This window comes from Heliconius melpomene, chromosome 3, assembly GCF_056956725.1.
Source record: "Heliconius melpomene rosina isolate 202511_hmr_F chromosome 3, ASM5695672v1, whole genome shotgun sequence".
Lineage (NCBI taxonomy): Eukaryota > Metazoa > Arthropoda > Insecta > Lepidoptera > Nymphalidae > Heliconius > Heliconius melpomene.
This window is the reverse complement of record NC_140391.1, coordinates 467890-489913: the sequence shown is the minus strand read 5'-3', so window position 1 is coordinate 489913 and position 22024 is coordinate 467890. Positions and strand designations below refer to the sequence as shown.

The window sequence follows — 22024 nt, the reverse complement described above, 5'->3', positions numbered from 1 at the left end:
AACACATGTTTCATGGTTTTTTAGAATTACCCCTTATTTGCACCCTAAGGGTGCAAATAAGGGGTTAAAAGTTTGTATGGAAATATCTTTAAAACGCCACTGATTATTATAAAATTAGAAATTTAGACTCTTAAATATTTAATATTTAATTGAACATATGTTTCGTGGTTTATTAGAATTCACCCCTAAATAAGCAAGCGTAGCTGCGCGCGTCCGCTAGTACAACATAAAATTTATATAGGTAGCGATCAATAGTAAAAAGTAATTAAATAAAAAAGATTTTACGAAAACAAAATAATTTATTTAACAACTAATAATCAATCAATGGTAAGAGTAGAAAGAGCTGACAGAGTATACTGGAGCGTGGGCAATAGGAGCGTGAGCTACCACGTGGGACACTGGCGCGACCACAGCGTGGGCGACTGGAGCGTGGGCAACGAAGGTGGATCCATGGTCTACAACTTGACTACTCTTGGTCACGGTGGACTTGGCTAAAGGCACGTGGTATTCGACTTCATGAGCTACTACTGGGGCGTGGACGATGTGGGCACTTCCATGGTTGACGACCTGACTGCTCGATGAGAAAGTTGACTTGGCGAGCGGCACATACGTGTTGTACTCCAAGCCGAGTGGAGCTGCGATGGCGGTAGCCATAAGAGCGGTGAATACGATCTGAAATATAGGAAGAAATACGTTATTTAATTTCAAGCATTTTGTGTTAATTATAATAATATTTCATCTAATTAGAGAAAAAAAAATACTTTAAAAATTGCTTGTTTTGCAAAGATGAGAACATCTTTATTATATTCATCTCTCTATCGACAAATTTAAAATATAACTCACAATTCCTTGCATTTTGAGTATCGTGTCTGTTTTCGGACTGATAGCTTGTGGGTCTCGTATCACCTTTTTATATGATTCAAATTGTCCCCCGCATTACTTCACAGCCGGTGCACTTGGCAATTTCTTCTGATAAAAAATTACCTTCGTTAATTTTGTTACGTCATTTAGCCTCTCTATATACGCGAGTGATAAACGGTTGATGCTATAAAAAGTGAATTCCTCGAGCCCAATTTGTAAGGAAAGCCATTCTGTGAATTAATGTTGGCGCATCTTCAAGACTTATTCGAGATTTATTCAGAAATAATAACCTTTTGATTCAAGTTATTGTTTTGTAACGAATAAATTGTATGGATCGTTTGATGTGATTTCGTAAATAATGTCATCGTGGGGTAGTTGAGCATGTGTCCTTTTGAAACGGATGGTTGTCTGTTCGATTCTTACTAAGGTAATTTTAATATGTACGGTAAAAATAAATGCTTGGCTTCTCTCATAGGTGTTCAATGATTAATAGGGATAAAAATAAATTTTATTTCTCCTTAGTTCGCAAAATAGGTGTGTTTTGTTTCTCACTAGTTCGCAAAGCTTTCGGTTGCAATATACCCATATTTGAAAATATAAAATAATCTAATAAAAAAGAAGAATCATGGTAATTAAATTAATCAAATTAATTAATCACGGGCACAAGGATGCCACTGTAAACGCGACGTTCGCGGGTTCGATCTCCAAAAATTTACTATTTTCATTTTCTCTAATTGATAACGAGTCAATCGTGCTAGGTTTCCTCTGCCTACCCTGCCATGTGCGGAAAGCTAAAAAATATTTAAAATATATATATATATATAATCTTATAAACTTCGTAGTACTTGAAATAATAATTTCAAAGAGTATCTTTATAATAATTTAAGAAAGATTTAAAAACTGTGTACAGTGGTGACCTGGTTTTAATGAATTTTAATTTTTTTATCAATTTATTGACATAAATTACGACATCTGTAAAAAGACGAGGAAAAATTGTCAATAATACAGTAAAAAACTGCAATTAAATTAAAAATAATATTAATATTTTTATTACAATAATAAATAAAGAAATATTTGGTTATGCCCAAAGGCAATCTTTACTAGTTCTTGGATCGTGTTTCATTTACAAAGCTGAGATTTAGATCTACAATGTCTGACTGTATGTTCGTCGTGGGTTCGATTCCCACCTGGGGGAATTAATTTTTATTTTTTTCATAACGAAGGGCGTCGTTGAGTTTTGCCACTCAACATAATATAAAATTGGGCTTGGCACTTTTGTATAATATACGAACGTTCAGTTACTTTACATGTTGTAAAGGGAAACTGTAAATGTAATTTTGGATAATCTGTAAATTTTATTTTAATTTGTCTCAATTTTGCTACAAATATAAATTAATTGCGGTTTGTTTTTAGATTTTGTAGGTTTTTGCTGTAAAGTGGTAAGGAAGGAGAACCTAGTGTCAAAAAACACTCCGTTCCAAATTGCCCAATTTTTAAAAAATTGTGTGTTGAGTAGCGGATTATGGTTTGACCAGTTATGTAATAAAAATGTTTCATATACCCATGTGGGAATCGAACCCAAAACCGCGGCGTTTTCAATTTTACGCTGTGCCACTTTGCTACGTTTACGGCCTAATTGTTTTTAGAATTTGAATTCACTGTCCTTCTGTCTACATTATAACTATAAATAATTCGGCTATTACACCATAATGTCTTTAAAAATTACTTAGTAATTTTGGCATAACCAAACTATGATTAACAATTAATTTGATACTCTTGTATCAACTCACTCTTGTATTTATTATGTTTACTTTAAGCAATTACTCAATTATATAGCTAGCTAGGTTATTAATGATGTTTTTTTTCGAGGTCTAAACTTAAAGTCATCAATTAACTGTCAACAAGAAATTATAGTACTAGATTCGATTTCTGCTTGAGGCTTGTGTTTACATGTATGGCTCTTTTAGGTCAACGCTGCATCTTGTATACAACAGGGTAGTCAGAGGGAACCTAGTACAGTGGGAATCGAACTCACAACAGTCGTGTTTACAGTCATGGCGGTGTATATATAACAAAAATCTGAAATCTTTAACAAAACAAGTTAGCATATTTTATAAAAGTCGCCAAGTATAGAAATTGTAAGTTCTTAATGTTTAAGATAACGCGCCCAGATTATATTATTTACGCTAAGTAATGAGCCAACCGTTTATTTGGTTGCGGCAAGGTTTCAATTCATCAACGAGTTTTGTCTTGTATATTATTATATTCGTTTTTATCTTATAGATGACAAAGAAGGCAGATAAAAGTAAATGATAAAACGTCGTGACGCTGCGCTTGCGCGATGTGCGACTGTAAGCGCAAAGGTTATGAGTTCCAATCGTATTCAGGGGAACGATATATTTAACATTTTCGTTTCCTCGCTCTGGTAGAAATTCTTTCAGAATTCTTCGAAAAGTGCGTAACGAAGTATCGTAACTTAGTTCCTAGGTTCCCTCGGCCTACCCTGCTATGTGAAGGATAGGATAAAAAAACCAAGGGTCAAGGCACTCCGGGCGGTCTTTTAGTCTTTTGGCCGTAGAAGAGAGATTGTGTGTTCAGTGGTGAAACTCATAGATATATTTTTTGCCTCATATTGAGTATATTGAGTGGAGGGATAAGTCCCTTGATATAAGAAATTAATTAATTCCCCGAAGTAGGAATCGAATACACAGCCGTCGTTTACACTCAAACACCGTGCCGTTGCGCCAAGACTGGCCTCTTAATAATGTTTATATTAAATTATTCATTAAATAAGGCGATAAAAACACGAAAACAAACAGTTTTAACGTTAATTGACATTTTTTTTTCGCTAAAAGGGCGTGTAATTTGACAAAATGTACGGCTATCGTTGGATTTATTGCCACACTCGATCGATCGGTGTATGGTGACATTGCGGGTTGCGCTATTTTTAATTATTATAATATTTGTCGTCATTTTACGTGTTTTTTTTAAAGAATTATGATTAGTATAGAGGCCGTCGTAATACAAGGGCACACGTGACTGTAAACGCGACGGGCGATGGTGGGTTCGAGGGAATTAACTATTTAAGTAATTATTCAATTAATAATTATATTTTTATTTCTTCACTCTGGTACCAAGGCGAAGCGAGGCGTTGAGTTTCGCCACTCAATATGCAATGCCATGAGAATTCGGCGGAAAGTGGGGAAATTGAGTGTTTTAACACTAGATTCCCACTGTAACCTTGCCTGCGTGTGCGATATACAACCTAAAGCTGCAAATATGTAGGTATAGAGGAATATTTGTTAGAGAACTTATAATAAATTGAGTGACCATTTAGGCTATGTATTAATGCAATTTATGAATGACGGAACTCTGCGCCGTGTTTTGCCTTACCAGAACCAGAAAAGAACGATTATTCATTTCCCCAACAGGGACTCAGAAGCCTCAAGATTAACAAAATAAAAACAACAATATATGTTACATTTACAAAGAAAGTCAATATTTCAACTAAGACGAAGAATCCGATACATCATATCTATAAAAGTGCAAAATTTTAAAAATAATTTTGACTTTTAAGCATTTAATTTATTACAAGAGCCCCATTTAATTTCATTACATGAACTTTGACGTTACATAAATCAATGTAAATGGCTGGACTTTTTTATTTTTATTAAAATAAAAAAGTGTCAAAATGAGGCAGCTTATTGAGTGTTGTAAATTATAATCTTTAAAATTTGTAACTTGTAGTTGAAAAGTTAGTCAGTCTGATTGTGAATGCGTGTATAGTGGATTCGACTTTAGTTACAGTTTTTATTGTGATATGCAGAGGAAACGTAATATTAAAACACTTCCGTTTTTCATTATTATTTTCTACCTTTTCATTTTGCCTGTTACAATATTAAAACTCATAATCCATTCCTCCGAATGGAAATCGAACCCATGACGGCTTACAGTCAAATATTGCGACGTGCCGCGACGATCTCGTATCTCTTTAGAAACTGCAAATTTTAATCATTTTGCTATAGGCAGTGTTATACAAGTTTTGCCGTATAAAAATATGCCTATCTATAAATAGGTTCCTGTAATTAAATAATTAGTAGATAATTTATGAAGTTATAATTATATTACATTTTTTACCGCCCGAGGCTTGGCTTAGGTGTAAAACATCGTGTTAGAATTTAGCAACTCCCATAAATATATTCTTAGAATTCATCTATTATTTAGTTATGGTTATAGTTATATCGAGTTATATCAAACATAGTGTTGACACTCCGTTTTTCGTGTTCCGTCTCAATTTAGAGAACTTGGGTGTTGAGTAGCAGAACTGAACCCCGCGCTTTGTCCTGGTAGTAAGGCGAAAAAAAAAAATATATTTTACCGATTGGGAACTGAACCTACAACCGTTATAATATAGAATAGAGTGATTCAACACAAAATTCTCACGATTTTCTGATTTGTAACGAAATATGAGTAGCAGATGTCTAGTTTTTTGTTACCTCATCATTTCATTTGTTCCCAAATGTCAATGAAACAAGTTTGTTTCTTATTAAGAGGTAAATGATATAATTAATATAGAGACAAAAACATCTTTCTTGCGGATAACGAGGACAGGATTTACACGAAAGAAGATTAACATCTTATATTTATACTTACTTACCAACAAGTTATTTATGTATAGGTACTTTGTACGTGCTAATGGTTTTTATAACTTGATTAACTAATATATACTCTGCCATATCTGAGTCTGATTATTTTTATTTTCTCGCTTTGCTAACAAGACAAAACGCGGCGTTGAACTCCACCATTCACCGCGTGATGTATCGAAAATTGGAGGGAAAGTAAGAAATGGGGTATCTTAACTTGAGCTCCCTCTATCTACAGCTAAATGTGTGATATACAGCGTGAACATAAAAAATAAAAAAGAAATGACTTAAAAATCCCCAAAGACCTTTTCTTCGAAGCTTAAGCATTACGCAAAGTTTAATCAAAAAACACTTAGCATTTCAATACATAAAATATTTACTGACAAACTGTCATTTACATACACGCATACACAATAAAGTTTAAAGTATGCCACCATAAATCGTTATACAAAAACTCAAGAAATCGAACCCACTGACCTTGTGACATTTCACACAATGGATAAGTTATCGACGGAACCCTAATAAAATGTTGACAGCATCTTATTACTGAGACTTTATTATCAGGTGTTGCTATCATTCCTTTTATATTTTAAAAAATCAGCTATCAATTTAAGGTATTTGGTCGGTGTTAATGGTGACATTTGATTTTAGTTTCACGCTGCATCCCGCATTTGGGATAGGTAGAGGGAACATATTGTTAAACACTGCCAACTTTTAATACCCCGCTTCGCCTTGTTACTAGACTAAAAATAAATATAATAATTGATTCCTCCAAATGGGAATCGAACCCAACCATCGCGACATAACAGCCTAACTAAAATATTTTAAGTATATGTATAAAAAAGCAATATTACTATAAACATAGTTAGCCAATGCCAAGATCTCGATATTTAATTAATAGACGAAAATAAAATATTTTTATCATGTGTTTTCATTATTCAGCTTCACACTTTTAACGGTGTAGTATTATTAAAATAATCTAATAATTTCGAGACATTACGTGTTGCTTGACGGAATACAACGCCGCAGATATTTAGAAAATATATAAATAACATACTATATATAAATAATTTTTGCAAAACTAAAGTATTTTTAATTGTGTTAATAGTTGTATTCATAACAATTAAAACAGAGACCACTCTTCTTGTTCCCTATTAGAGTTAATAAAAATAATACCGGTCTTTATAGATGCGGTACAATCTGTAACCGTAAAGGTTGTGGGTTCCATTCCCACTCAGGTAGAACTCATTATTTTCATTTCCTTTGAGATTCATTTCCTTCAATTCCTCAAAAATTAGGCGTTGGGGAATATAGTGTCTCATCACTACCTTTCCTCGCTATATGCAGTATACTATAAAATGAAAAGTAAACACCAATTATCTTTTTTTATTATCACGATCGGTCTGATAGAATTTAAATAAGCTGTATCATAACTGTATATCATTTTTTATCTTTTATCGCACCTTATAGCACTTAGGTATATATTATTAATTTCCAAACACGTTTCGAATATTTACAACTCTCATAATTAAGATATTGATACAATTTTAAATCTTGATTATTTTTAATGTAATATTTAATTACCGAATATCGGTATTAAGATGTATTGATATAATTTAAGTGTGTGACGGTCGTGGCTTCGCTACCCGTTCGGGGCAAGTATTAATGTTAAATTGTTTTCATTTCTCCTATGTATATGTACTATTTTGGACAGCATTGCCTCGAATTTTGATGACATTTAGAAAACAGTACATACAAATCAACACGCAATAGGATAGCGTCAGACTGTAGTAGGGTGAAAGGAGTGTCTAGACACTAGATATCTTCTCTCTACACTGCTGTATGCAGAAAAGCTCATAAAATGAAAGAAAGATTAATCGAACGAAAACGAAATAAATAGAACTATATATTTCGTACATTACGTATATTTCATACATATATTAACAGTTTCCCGCTTTAATCCGCATATAGCAGGGAACCTAATGTTAAGACACTCCGTGCCCCACTTTCCACTGAATTTTAGAGGGATTGTGTGTTGACGTCACGCTCTGCCTCTTTACCAGAGCGGAGATATGCAATTATAAATAAATAATAATTTATTTCTCCGAGCGGGAATCGAATCTACAACCGACGCGTGCACAGTTACACGCTTATGACACTGCGCCTCAACAGCCTCGATTAATATTAACATTTTAATTTTAATGTAGTATAATATTTAGCGAATAAAAATGTATACAGTATTTTGTAATCTGTCACGTTTGCTTGACGTTTGTCAACTGTGTGTAATAATGCATGAAATAATTATAAGCTGTGATCATATGTTGTATGTATATATATACGAGTAGATAGGGAACATGTACATATATTATTTATTTCTCCGTTCCATGCTTTCCGTTAATTTTTCGAGACATTGCGTGCTGGCGGAGCTTAACGTCGCGCTTTTTCCATAGCACCAGAGCCAGAAAACGAAAATATTAATGAATAATAATTCATTCCCCCGAGTGGGAATCGAGTCTACAACCGTCACACGTTACAGTCACACGCTTGAGCCCCTTCTTCACGCTCTAAATAATACAAAAAAGAAGCAGACAAAGTAAGTATAAATCATTAGTTATTTACCAAACCAAACGTTAAACATGTTTTTAAATTACTTTCAGTGATTTCAACACCGGCAGGCACTGATAGCTTATATCGTCAGATAACATCTTAAAATGTAATTTGTCGTCGCAGAATTAAAATAAAATACTACTGTTATGTTCCTTTTTTGGTTAACTTAAAGTTATATGTGTAATGTATTTGCAATATTGTTGGAATATCTAAAGTTGAGTTGAGTTGAGTCGAGTTTTGGTAACAAGACAAATCGCGGTGTAGAGTACCGGCTCTCAACATGACATGTCTCGAAAGACTAGGTGGCGTATCTTGACATTAGATTCTTCTCCCCCATGCGTCTATCCTTAACTAGAAAAATATTGTATTTAGATAAAAAAACTATTGAGCTTTTCAACCAATAGGCATTTTTTACAGGTATCCTAGAAGAAAGCAGAGATAACACTATCTCATTGTCCACACTAAATAGCAAAGTTACTTGAACACAGCGTCCGACTTAAGCACGACCGTAGTAAGCACGACGATCCTGTAATAGATTCTCGCCAAGGGAAATGAAATAATTTTATATTCGTAACTTGGTAACAAGATGGCTTTGAGTTCCGTCACACACAATGTCTCGTAATTTGGGCAGAAAGTGGGACACAGAGTGTCTTAAAACTAAGGTCCCTCTGCCTAGAATTTTATATTCAGATACTTGAATTTTTTTAAGTAAAAAAGAAATCCAAAATGATAATTTTTCCATGTCAATGTCACACCGAGGTGTTATTTAACATTGTGACAGTTTTTACGTTTTACGGCGCTAAAATTTTTGCGAACTTTAAACGGTGTCAATACATCCGTCCTATGTAATTATCTTGTATATTTATAGGTAGTTTCGCAATGTTGGGCCTATAATTTATTATCAAGGATATTAAAAAGCTAGTTTGTATGGTGTAGGTGGAAAATTTGACTGGTATTAGAATCGAAATCACGACCGCGATGGTCGCGGGAATGGGAAATTCTGGAGGAATTCTGCTATAATACGGCATAGCAGATCAACATCTGCTATGCCGTGTTATAGCAGAATACTACTCTACTATATGCGGGAGAAAATAAAATGAAGATAAAAAAAATTTCCTTTCACAAATTTTAGAATCTTTAAAATAATTATACAATAGACACCAGTATAATGTTTTATTATAACTAATTGTTACCTGCAATTTTATTTGCTTGGATTTTGAGACCAGCGTTCTCCTGTTTCTGTAGGAATTTGGAGAAACTTGAGGAAATGAAAAGTTTGATATTTTTATTTCCTCACTCTGGTAACGAGGCAAAGTGCGGCGCTGAATTTCGTCACATTCTCGAGACACGACGCAAATTCTCGAGAATTCAGCAAATGATGGAGAACAAAAGTGTCTTAATGGGAACATGGGAACGGAGAGAGGGGACCCATTGTTAGGGTTCTTAGGGTATTTTGGGCCCCGTTAACCTTCTTAAGTTTACGGTGACAAAACGGTCAAAAGTCAAAAATTATAATACCTACTATAATATAACATGAACTTTATTATACTCCGTCCATACACTGTATTGAAATTTTATTACTAAAATCATATAAATACTCATTCAACGCTTTTCGGCACCTTGCGGACGGCTTATTGGTTATTAAGAACAATAAAGTGGTAAATAAAATATTGTATTTATTTGGTGATAAAATCAATTTTGCATTTTTTTTAAAGCAACTATAAATTATTTCATGGATGGATCATGGTTGTAGTATTTTTCTTATATGTATTTTGTAGACATATTAAAAATTAACATAGAGAAAATTAAACATGCGCAAAGGCGCATGTTTTATTGATATCTAAAAAGTTAGATATCAATAAAAAACCGAACAAGTGCGAGTCGGTTTCGCCCACCGAGGTTTTCGTCATAATTCTAGGTCAATCAGAGGTTATTAATAGGGTATTCATTTTGACTCAATTTAGAGTGTCGAAATACTTTTTTTGTAAATGTAGAAATACCTTTTGTTCAAGAAATCATGGGACCGTAGAGTATAGGATTTAAATTTCAATCGATATCTCTAAGCATTCCTGAGATAAAGACAACCCCCTTTTGCACCGCCAAATTTTTGAAACATTGCGTAGAAATTATCATAATTTATTCCTCCGAGTGGGAAACGAACGGATAACCGTTACGAATACAGACACTGTGTCGCTGTGCCATGACGACTTCAATACAAATGTATTAAGAAACATTGATTAATAATCATTTATCCTACAAATAATTTTGTTCTTTTCATATATTTTTAACAATCTCGTATTTTTGGATTCCTTGAATCTAAATTGATTGCTTTATATAATAATGTCAATGCTGTTCAATTTGTATATTTCACTTAGCCTCATGATGTATTCCGTATATACCACGGTAGACAGAAGACACCAGTGTAGTGTTAAAACACTCCGTTTCTCGTTTTCGGCCGTTGGATGTTGAGTGACCAGACTAAACGCACCAATTTGTCTTGTTACCAATAATTAATTTACTTGGCTGATGATTTTATTGTAGAGGAAGCAAATGGAAACACAGATAAACGAAATTATACGAGTATTATCAATTATAATATGAGGCCATCGCGGTAGTTGTAACTTCAATCCCCACTCGGGGATATTTAAACTATTTTTATTTCCGTTTTGGTAGGTACTCTGGCGAAAACAACGGAGTGTCTTAAAACTAAGTTTCTCTGCAAATCATATTATACGAGAAAAAGTATGAAAGTGAAAAAAATATCTATCATATTATCTTACGAAATCACCACGGAAGATAAAAAAGTATCTCATAATATTATTGACAGGTGACAATGGCGAAATAATTTATAATTATTAATGATGTTTGTTCAAAGGTAGTCCAAGGTTCGATATAACGATGCGAAATGAGTGCAAATTTTTACGATACGTAACTACTTCCCGGATATCAAAATAATTATATTTTTATATTTGCAATAAATGTAATCATATTATGTACAAGTACTTACGTAAATATACATTTTATAATGTCAAGGTCGCTAAAGTGTTGATTTTGTTTATTCCTTAGGCTTTACTTTTTAGGTTAAGTTGAATTCACAATCCTCGGGCTTAACGGTACCTAACGCATATTTTTCTCTTTTTTTAGCCTTACGCTATATCCCGCTTACAGTAGGCAGAGGTAACCTAGTGTCAAGACACTCCGTACCCCATTTTCGACAGATTTTCGAGTTAGTATGTGTGTTAGTATTTTCGCAACTTAACGCCACGCTTAGCTTGTTTTCAGAATGCAAAGTCGAAATGACAATATTCCATTCACCCAAGTAGGAATTGAACTCACAACCATAGCCTTTACTATCGAATGCTGTGCCTTAACTATTAAATTACTTTTTCTGATGTTCCATAAAAAGTACCCAGTGGAACCCAAAAGCGAACCCATCGTCATATTTTCCTTGCAATTTAAATAAATTATTCAGTTTTAAAGTAATTTATTCGCGAGTCAAGTGAAATATTGCACGTTTAACCTAAATCCTTAATGACTAAAGACTTCAGCCGAACCGACATTGTGAGTGTCGCTTCGAAACTGTTCAAACTTTCAATTATTAAGATATTCTTACAAATATTTCATCATTTTTTATTATTTTGTATTTTTTTATTTCCACGCTGTATCCCGTATATAGAAGGAACCTGGGAACCTAGAGTTAGTTACCCTTCATTCTCATAAACACCTTTCTTTGCCCGCTTTCCACCGACTTCTGGAGGCATTGTGCTTTGAGTGACGGAACTCAACCTCGCGCTTTGCCTTTTATTAGAGGGAGGACTGAAAATGAGTTAATATTTTATTTTCTCGAGTGGAAATCGTACCCACAACCAGTCGCGTTTACAGACGCTTGTGTTCCTGCGCTACGCCTGGCCTCTTTTTTTATAATATTGTTTTATAATATACACTATCTTAATTTTATTCCTTGTAGTACCTATGGTACGTATTTGGTCCGTATAGCTTTATACTTTCTTTCCCCATAGCAGATAGAAAGAAACTGATTGTAAAGACACTCGTGATCTATTTTAAGTTAAATTTTCGAGACATTAGGTAGAGGAAAACAATGCCTCGCTTTCCTACCACAGTGCGGAAATATATATGATAAAATATTAACTTATTTTTATATATTTTCTATACCTACGTGCAAATGTAAAACAGAAGCTTTCGAGCTCAGATGATTTTTCTCTCACCAGTTCCCTAGATTAGCACGATCAACCAAACACACTACAGCTTTTAACATTAGTTTAAATATTTTCTCTTAAACTAATACATACTCGTATATTTAGTTCGAAAAAATCATCGGTCAACGTACGAGAAAACAATAGGTGGTAATAAAATGCAGGAGGACGGCGGAGGCCCGAGGCCCGAGCCGGTACGTCGTTTGTCTTGTCAGCTTCACTCTTCAAAGCTATTTTTGTTACGGATATCTAAAATTATATTATTTCCTATATTTATGTTTTGTTGTTGTTTATTTGTAATAAATAAAAAAAACGAATATAAAGAATTGATCAGAGTTGTGCGACGAGGCAAAGCGCGGCGTTCAGTTCCATCACTTAACACGCAGACGCTTCGAGAAGTACGAATTACCTTATCGTTATGTTCATGGAATGTAGCGTAACGCTCAAATAAATAAATAATAATAAATCATTGGCCTGAACTGAGGGTCGAATTCATAACCATCGCGTTCACAGTCGGATGCTGCTGCTACATTCATCTCTAAACTATAAAAAAAAGCAGAAAAAGTGATCATTACGTTTGTTTTAAAACTGCAAGGTGAAGATGAAAGTAAATGGCTAAAATTATTTTAGCTACTGAATTAGAACATGTATTAGATAAGCGACCACGCGTTAGTATTGGCCTAGTTTCAATCAAAACTAAAAATTGATTATATGTATTTTATATGACGTTTCAAGGTCATGTTACACTTAAGATGGTTGTACAATGAGCTTGGTATATGTTTTTTATTTTAATGTCAGAAATACTTTTAATTTGTATAAAATATTTATACTTTTAATTTATATAAAATATTTAAAAATATTATTACAATTGTTCCGTATTTAATGTTTTTTTATTTCTTCGTTGTGATGTCAAGGCAAAGCGCGGCGTTGGTGGTAAGTGGGAAGAGTGAAAAATATCTTAACACTAGGTTCACAGGTTTCCTCTGTCTATCCTGCCGTGAACGGGATACAGAATGAAGTAAAAAAACAAATAAGTAAAAGCTCTTACTATACCTCTAACCTTATACAAAGATCGAAGTATTTGATTAAGAGCATCAAGTATTTATATAATATTCATATCTCATGTACGGTCAGTAGTCATTGATACTATCGAATAATCGTCACTGCTCTATAGAAAAGAAAGATTAATAAAATTTCTGCTTCATTTAATGCAATTCGAAATAATTATCTTGAATTTTATTTTATATAGGTATGCACAATAATTGTAATATCTCAAAAATTATATATATATATATATATAATTTTTGAGATAATACATATATATATATATATATATATATATATGTCTTTAGTTTTATGCTGTATCCCGCAATCATGTGGTATGTCTATGTATGAGGGGAACCTAGTGTCAAAACACTCAACACAACACAACTCAACACACAATTTTTCAGACATTGCGTATTGCATGCCCGAACTCAACGTCACGTTCTCGTCTTTGTCTTATTACCAGAGGGGGAATCGATGACCCACAATCATCTTATATACAGACAGATGCTAAATCGTTGCGACAAATGATTTGAATTATTTAAATTAATCACAAAAAAATTGGCTTAAATAGAATTGAAGCCACGAGTTTCAACCTAGCAACATTCACTAACTGCTTTGTCTATAGCATTTTATATTCATTCAAATTCAAATTCAAAATATTCTTTATTGAAATAGGCAATTATTATAAGCACTTTTGAATCATCGAATGAACATATGAACAAAAAGCTACCACCGGTTCGGAAGGCAGTTCTGCTGAGAAGAGCCGGCAAGAAACTCAATAGTTGCTCTTTTCAAAATCAATGGTACAATCTATTACATTAGCTGGCAGCTATCCTGCATTACGTTCAATAGACATTAATTCCATACATGTTTATCCTCTAAATATTCTTGAACAGTGTAATAATCTTTACTTGTTAGAATTTTTTTTACTGATATTTTAAATTTTGGAAGTGGCAAATCTAGAATACACTGCGGATTTTTATTATATACACGTATACTCAGACCTTACCTCTTATTATAAGCCAAGAGTCAACCTTTTATAAATCGTATCATATTACAAAAAGGGTTGAAGGGAACTTATCTATCAATAAGTTGACAGTTTATATAAAGTATACAAATAAATATTTTATATTCTAGAGGTCGTCGTGGCGTCGTGGGACAGCATTTGAGTATAAGCGCGAAAATGTTAGGTTCAATCTCCACTCAGGTGAATGGTTCTAAAAGTTGATAAACTGTACTGGTGGTGTACTGGTGATCATATGTACACAACCATCACACATTAAAATGTTCAAAAATAAGTATAAAATCCGTAAGGATGTATAAATAATTCGCTCCTTTTAGTAGAAAAAAGCAATAAAAGATAAAATTCTTAAAAAGCATAGTAAACACCGTCTACCCCTTATTTGCATCCCTATCATTTTTACTTTTTTCTTAACCAATTAACCTTCCAGACCGTATAAATCGGTGCACTCGAGTACCTTCACGTCTTCTAAGCAATATCGTGGCTCGATTCAGGAAATTTACTGCCTTAATCTACCTTGCAGCTGCAGTTTGGTGGGAATTAAAAATATATATCATTTGTTTTTGTTTTTACGTCGCTGCGCCACCACGTTCATGATTCATCATCCAGCGCCGAAAATATACAGAGACTTTTTATCAACATGGAGAAAAAGATAATAATCGAAGTTTTGTATCAGAATGTCAAGATTACGTCTAACTAATAAAGCGACTCGAACATTATATAATTGAATGGTAATATGTTAGGGCTGTTGATATAATTAAATCATATTTATATAACGTAAGGGGTACATGATATTTGTGTGTTCATATCATCGTCGATCAACAAAGTTTCCCAATGTAAACGGTAAAGTTAATTTGACCTTAATATAATTTTGAATTCCAAACTAGGGCTTCAGATAAACAAGTGGTCCGCCCGAAGGAAGTAAATAAACAAACAAAATTCAACCCTAGCTTTTGAAAACATAAATATTTACTAAAAATTGTTTTATAATCCCCTTAAAAATTTGCTCTAATTACAATAATTTCATAATCCTATTTTCTTTGTTACAGATTCCTGGCCATCTGGTGGCCACTGAAGTGCCAGATTACAAAGCGTCGTGCCAGAATGATGATAGTCTTCATTTGGATCTTTGCTATCGTCGTGGCTAGTCCGTGGGTATTTTTCTTCGATTTAGTGGTCGTTTTCGATGATAACCCACACGTCCGCCTGTGCCTGGACGTCTGGCCGAATCCAATCAGCGAGGTTTTGTATTTCGTCATTGGTAACCTTATTTTTTGTTATATCTTACCAATGGTTCTGATAACTATGTGCTACATCCTAATTTGGATTAAAGTTTGGAGAAGGTCCATTCCAACTGACACTCAGGATGCCCAAATGGAGAGGATGCAGCAGAAATCCAAAGTGAAGGTTGTGAAAATGCTGGTAGCCGTCGTAATTCTGTTTGTCTTATCGTGGTTCCCACTTTACTTGATCTTCGCAAGGATAAAGTTAGGTGGACCAATACAAAAGTGGGAAGAGGAGATGTTTCCTGTCGTGACGCCTCTAGCTCAGTGGCTGGGTGCATCCAACTCTTGCATAAACCCTATCTTATATGCTTTCTTCAACAAAAAGTACAGGAAGGGTTTCGTTGCTATCATCAAAAGCAGGAAATGCTGTGGACGACTACGTTACTACGAAACAATTGCCTTACAATCGTCAAGTACTTCTACCAGGAAGTCGTGGCATTACAATAACAATAACCACGCGTCGATCACTCGTCGGTCGCCGCCGGTTGATAAAAATGCGGTTTCATTCATTTTCAATCACACTGGAGTTTAAACTAACAGAACTGACAATAAATCTGGAGGTAAATTCTTGAGGCCGTCAGGTCTCACTTGGGCGTATCGTAAGGAGGGGAAGGCTCGTTTTACTTTCAACAGTTTGATGTCGTTCCGTGCAAGTTCTGTGACTGTTCAATAATAATGTAATCGTTGTTGTTTGTGTATAATTTTAATATAACTTTTATACGCGTTTAGATTGTAATAAAAATAATAATAACTATTGAGCGATAGCGCACAAACTATATAATGATTTGACATTTGTACGACTTCGGAAATAAGGATGTAGTTTTCAAAATATCTGTAGATTTTTCATCTAGACGATTTCTGTGTTTAAATGTTGGAAATAATTAAATTTCTGTATGTGTTTGCCCATAATTTTCCCATAGCAACAATTTGTAATACATAAACTATATTCAAACGTGATTTTTGTCTAGTGTTAGGTTTTTATAAAACCTAACTCAATTTCGTTAAAAAACAGTAGTAGTATTTAAGTACTTTTATAAAAATTCAGTACAAAATTTATAAAGAAAAAATTGTATATATTATAGGCTTCATCGTTTTATACTCACAATAATAATGTTATAATCATCTAAAGCACAATTTCGTAAATAGGTGATGTTGTAAATGTTAACGTTAACTTAGCGTTATTAATATTATATATATAACTTGACAATATATATTATATTTCTATGTTTATATGAAAACTGTATTAAACTTTTAGGTACTATCTGATGTTTGTTATGTTCAGGTGACCATTTTTATAAATATTTCTGCGTATTTTTTTTATTTATTAAGAATTTTAATTAATTATACATATAAATACTTAATTTAAGAAATATGTTTATCAGATAGCACTTTTTTTATTATTTATTATTATTTTTATTTATTTTAGTATTTATTTGAAAAATATTATAATATATGTAATAAATAATTTATGAATATTATATAAGGGAACGTCAGTTACCGCAATAGGACCATTTCGATTAGAGTAAACTCTGCTTATACCATTAAATGCTTATTATAGTAAACTTTTATTCGGAAAAGTTGTCAAAAGTTAAAAGTTTAGGATGTAAAAGCTAATAACATAATAGGGTAATAATATTATAAAAATAAGGAAATTGTTAGTGTTATCAAAGAGTGTGTAAGAGTAAAAAATATATACTTAATTCCTGAAATATAAATGAATTTTGCTGTTCCGATTTTAATGAAACTTTTCCAAATATTAGAAAATAAAAAATATTAAGAATATATTTTTGTAATATGATAGGGCAATAGTTGTTTTATAATAGCTTAAAGGTGTTTTTTTATTTTTACTCACTCTTTGATATTGTCGCCCGAAGACGGGTAGATTGAATGCCGCTTCGATGCACAAAATGTTATTAATAATAATAAATAAATTTTTAGTACTACATATATGGTAATATAAAATAAGCAAATAATAAATAAAAATATGATATATTTAAATAAAAAAAACAATGTCTGTTTACATATTTTTCCATATAACCGTTTGTTAGTAATGATATTATAATAATCGATCTATAGTACACAATTGAAGCACGTATAAAGAATTTTTTTATAAAAAAAATGTAAAAAAATTCAATAAAAAAAGATTGTATTTTTCTACTAGGAATGTGGAATGTAGACGGAAAGGTATTTTTTTGTTTAATTTTCAAAATTTTCATTTAAATTTCTCGTAGAATATATAAACTTTAGAGATAAATATGAGCTTTTTCAGAATTTCATTGAATGTTGTATTTATATCAGACTTAGTCGAAGCTTGCAAGACTGACGTGAACATTGATCCTTCTAAAGGAATAAAAAGAAACGTCGTGATAGAGACTTTACATATTTTTATACATGTACAGCTTATCTAATGCACTTTTTTTTTAGCTTCACGTTATAACCCGCAGATAGTAGGGTAGGCAGAGGGAACCTTAGTGTTAACACTTCTGTTCCCCCCTTTTTGTTAATTTTTTTTAGCTAAGAACGACAAAGGAAAGTACAACTTGATGGTCTATAAAGAAACAAAGTTTATAGTTTCATATTTTACGTGATGAATTTTAATATTGTTTTTTATAAGAGAATGAAATTCTATATTTATACAAAGAAAATAATCACTCATAGAAATCACTTTTTGTAAATAATTATAAATATAATAAAATATAATGTATTATAGATAAATGTTTAAAGTTTTTATTGTTTTAGTAGCGTCTGTACTGTATATGCCCGTTTTTATTTGCTGTGTTTGGTGTTAGATTGTAAGGTATAATAATAAACTCGTTTACAGTACATATAGTATATAGCTTCACGCTGTATCCCGCACTTAGCAGTGTAGGCGGAACAACCCCGGGACCTAGTGTTAAGACACTCTGTTTCCATTAAGATACTTTCGTTACCCACTTTCCGTCGAACTATATATTATAATATGTATAGAAAAGTATCTCAAAAAGTATTCTTATAACAAACAAAATCATAAGTAAAACCTATTTGTATATTTCATTGGAAGGAAAAGTTTCGTACAATACTGATATATATTTTTTTGTATTTTATTATTGTCATCCTGAAAGAAGTTTACGTTTTGGTGATTTATATTACTCATTAGATTTTACTGTTGTTTGTTATACTTTTTATGACAAGAAGAAAATCTGTCAAGTTCTTTAGGTTTTTTATGTTTAATAATATTTTTTTTAGTTCCACGCTGTATATAACGGGGAAATGAAAATAATTCATTTCTCCGAGTGTGAATGGAAAACAAAAATATAAATAAAATAACTTATTTTATTATTATTCTGATTACTATGTCAAAAGCCACTTTTAAATTTAACCGGCTTTTAAAAGTAAAATTTTGGCTTTAGTTCAAGATCTTCAGGATGACAATTTTTTTTTTGTAGTTTTATATCTAAAATCATTTTTTTACATTTAATAATATTTTAAAATTAGTTTTATTAACTTAAAAAAAATCTATATATTATTAATGTATGTATATAATTTCATTGAACAAAATTATGCAGATCCTTATTACCCAATACAGTTAACATAGTTTTTTTAAATGTCATTAAGTCAAAGATTTTTTAAATATATTATGTATAGTATAGTGTTTAAAATTAAAATTTAAATCAACTTAATAGTTATATAGGGCATATATATTATTTTCGTTATTATAAAGTTGAAATATCAATGTATAATTGATACATTTATGTACAATTAGACGATAATCAGTGCTTTTAGTGTAAATTATAGACTTGTAAAATGTATAATATGGAAAATAATTGAAAGTAGGACTGTCGTTTCGAGCAATGTTAGTTGATTTAGATATTTTTAATGAATACTTTATTATGCTTTATAGAATAGTGGAATTGACTCTATTGTGTGATATTTTTATAAACTTGTTATCTTTTTTTACTTCAATTTATACAGAAATACTTTTTTTGACAATATTTAGGCACTAGTTGTCGTCCACAACTTTGTTTGAACCTAAAATTTCCGTATCCCGTTTTCATTAACCTGCCTTCATGCCAAATTTAAACTTTCTTAGGCCAGTAGTTACGTATGTGCGTTGTTACTCAGTCGCTCAGTAAACAAAGACTTTATTACACTTATATAGATTTGGAAGAAAATATAGACTATCTATTTTGGGCAAACGTCAACATTAAAATCACATAATAGAGTCAGTTCTTTAAATAAACTATTTCACTATGAAAAAATATTTACAGACTGTCGAAAACCATAAGCAATGTAAACATATTCAAAACTACTGTCTTCACACTTTTCTACATATCAATCGGATAGCGCCCTCGATTTTTCTCTTTTGTACGAGGTTGTTTTCTATAAAAAAATACATAAAAACCAGAAAAAATCATACTGAAACATTATATATAAACTGAATTTTAATCAATAGCACATTTGGTTCTGTTTTTTATAAGTAAATAAGATATAATAACCGGTAGGAGGTAGTATATCTAAGCGTTTTATTTATACTTATCATGATATTTTTTTATTTATATAATCGGTATCAACTGTTATATTTTCAAAAACTTCTAAAAATACCAAATATTAAATATTTTTGGACCTTATCCTCATATATTTATATTTCTCCTGAAAGTAATTGATGGGCAATATCATAGTTTCACATTAACAATTTGATTAGCAAGTCTTGAAAATTAAAATTTATTGCCATTTTTAATTCTTATATTATTATTAGTTTATTAAATTTCAACTAGTAATTTTACATGGTTTTAATATTGAGTTACAGAAATGTTTATTACATTACTTAGTTGTTTTTTTTAAAGCAGAAACTCTGAAAATGCTTTATAATTTTTTATTTAAAAATCTAAATATAAGTCTATCTTTTTATTTGCATACTTTATTAGTATATAAATACTAACTACAACTTTCTATGCCTTCACGTTGCATAGGTAGCCGAGCCTTTAAGTTGTCTTAACACTCGAGGAATGTTCTTTTTACACTTACCCCCAGTTTTGAGGCGACTTTTCATGTTACTAGAGTTTTCATGTTACTGGAGACTACATAAAACAAAAATGTTCATTCCCTCAAGTGGGAATCAAACCTAGAACCGCCACGTTTACAACTCCTATGCCATGACGGCCTCAACGGTCGATGATATTTTTATTATATTTATTTTCAATCAACCAACTTTCATTTTTATTTGTATAAATAAAAATGTGAAAAGTACAACTATTTAAACGTGATGCACAAACATAAATACATTTTTAAACAGTAATATAATGTAATATATATGATACAATGAATAATATTAATTTAAATATACATGTAATGATAATATAACATTATTTCATACTAATATTTCGTGTCAATATCATATCGTTATTTTATAATAATAAATAAAGCAACGAACACCTACAATGCAATTTTTGTATAGTAATTTACAAATATTTGTTGTTTTTCCACCTTTTTGTAAGCTTCAGTCTTTTCCTGCAAAGCAGGGTCGGCAGAGGGAATGTAGTGCTAAAACACTTCGTTACCCATTTTCTGCCCAATTTTCGAAACATTCAGTGTTGATTGGTGAAACTCAGCGCTACGTTTGGTGTACCAGATTTAATTTAAATAAATTAATTTCCCAAGTAAAGACTGAACCCACAACCGTCGCGCTTACAGACTACTATGCCACTAGGCTGTGCCACTGCGTCACGATGGGCTCACAATTTTCACATATAATATAGCGAAAAATAAAACTCGGATATTATCTAAAATATACCAAAAAAATCTGTCTTATGAGTAATACTCTGAGTTGAATTTGAACCCAAAATAAAAACAGTTTATTGTTTGAAAAATATAAAATTACTCAATTATTATATAATCAACCCATAAGTTATTTTTTATTGAACATAATAATATTTTAAATTACGATTATTATATATAATTAACAATAGCAAACTACAACAAATTGTTTTGAGGGACGAATTTATTTTTAAGGCACCACGTGGAATAGACACAAAGAAATAAACTTTCATACTGTAATCGCTTATAGCCATGATGCTAATACGAGATTATATTATATATATATCTACTATTTGAATTGAATAAATTATATGTAAAATTTGATACTGTGGTTTTATTTAATACCTTTAAAATAGTTTAATAGATGTGTTGGCTAACATATAGAAAATAGATTGTAGCTTTATATAGCAAATACAGATAAAAATATAATCGAAAAAAAATATATATATAAACATATCTTTATATATATATTTCGTATTTAAATATATACGTGGCGGACCTTGACGCTGCTATACCACCTAAACGCCACGTTTTTTCTTGTTACAAGAGCTA

General features: G+C 31.8%; 2 protein-coding genes across 2 annotated transcripts in view; one reads left to right on the top strand and one right to left on the bottom strand.

The window, feature by feature from the left end:
- Positions 1–21796, top strand: part of LOC146539751 (neuropeptide SIFamide receptor-like) — a 115914-nt gene extending 94118 nt beyond the window's left edge. Inside the window, exon 3 of the mRNA XM_085207583.1 lies at positions 15443–21796. Within this exon, the coding sequence (XP_085063709.1) occupies positions 15443–16211 (769 nt within the window). The 3' untranslated portion in view covers positions 16212–21796. The remainder of the gene's footprint in view (positions 1–15442) is intronic.
- Positions 322–855, bottom strand: LOC146539752 (uncharacterized). Its single transcript, XM_085207917.1, has 2 exons — positions 844–855; positions 322–672 (listed from the first exon to the last, which is right to left on the bottom strand). The coding sequence occupies exons 1-2, from the start codon at positions 853–855 to the stop codon at positions 322–324; spliced, it is 363 nt and encodes a 120-aa protein (XP_085064043.1).
- Positions 21797–22024: the final 228 nt, after the last annotated feature.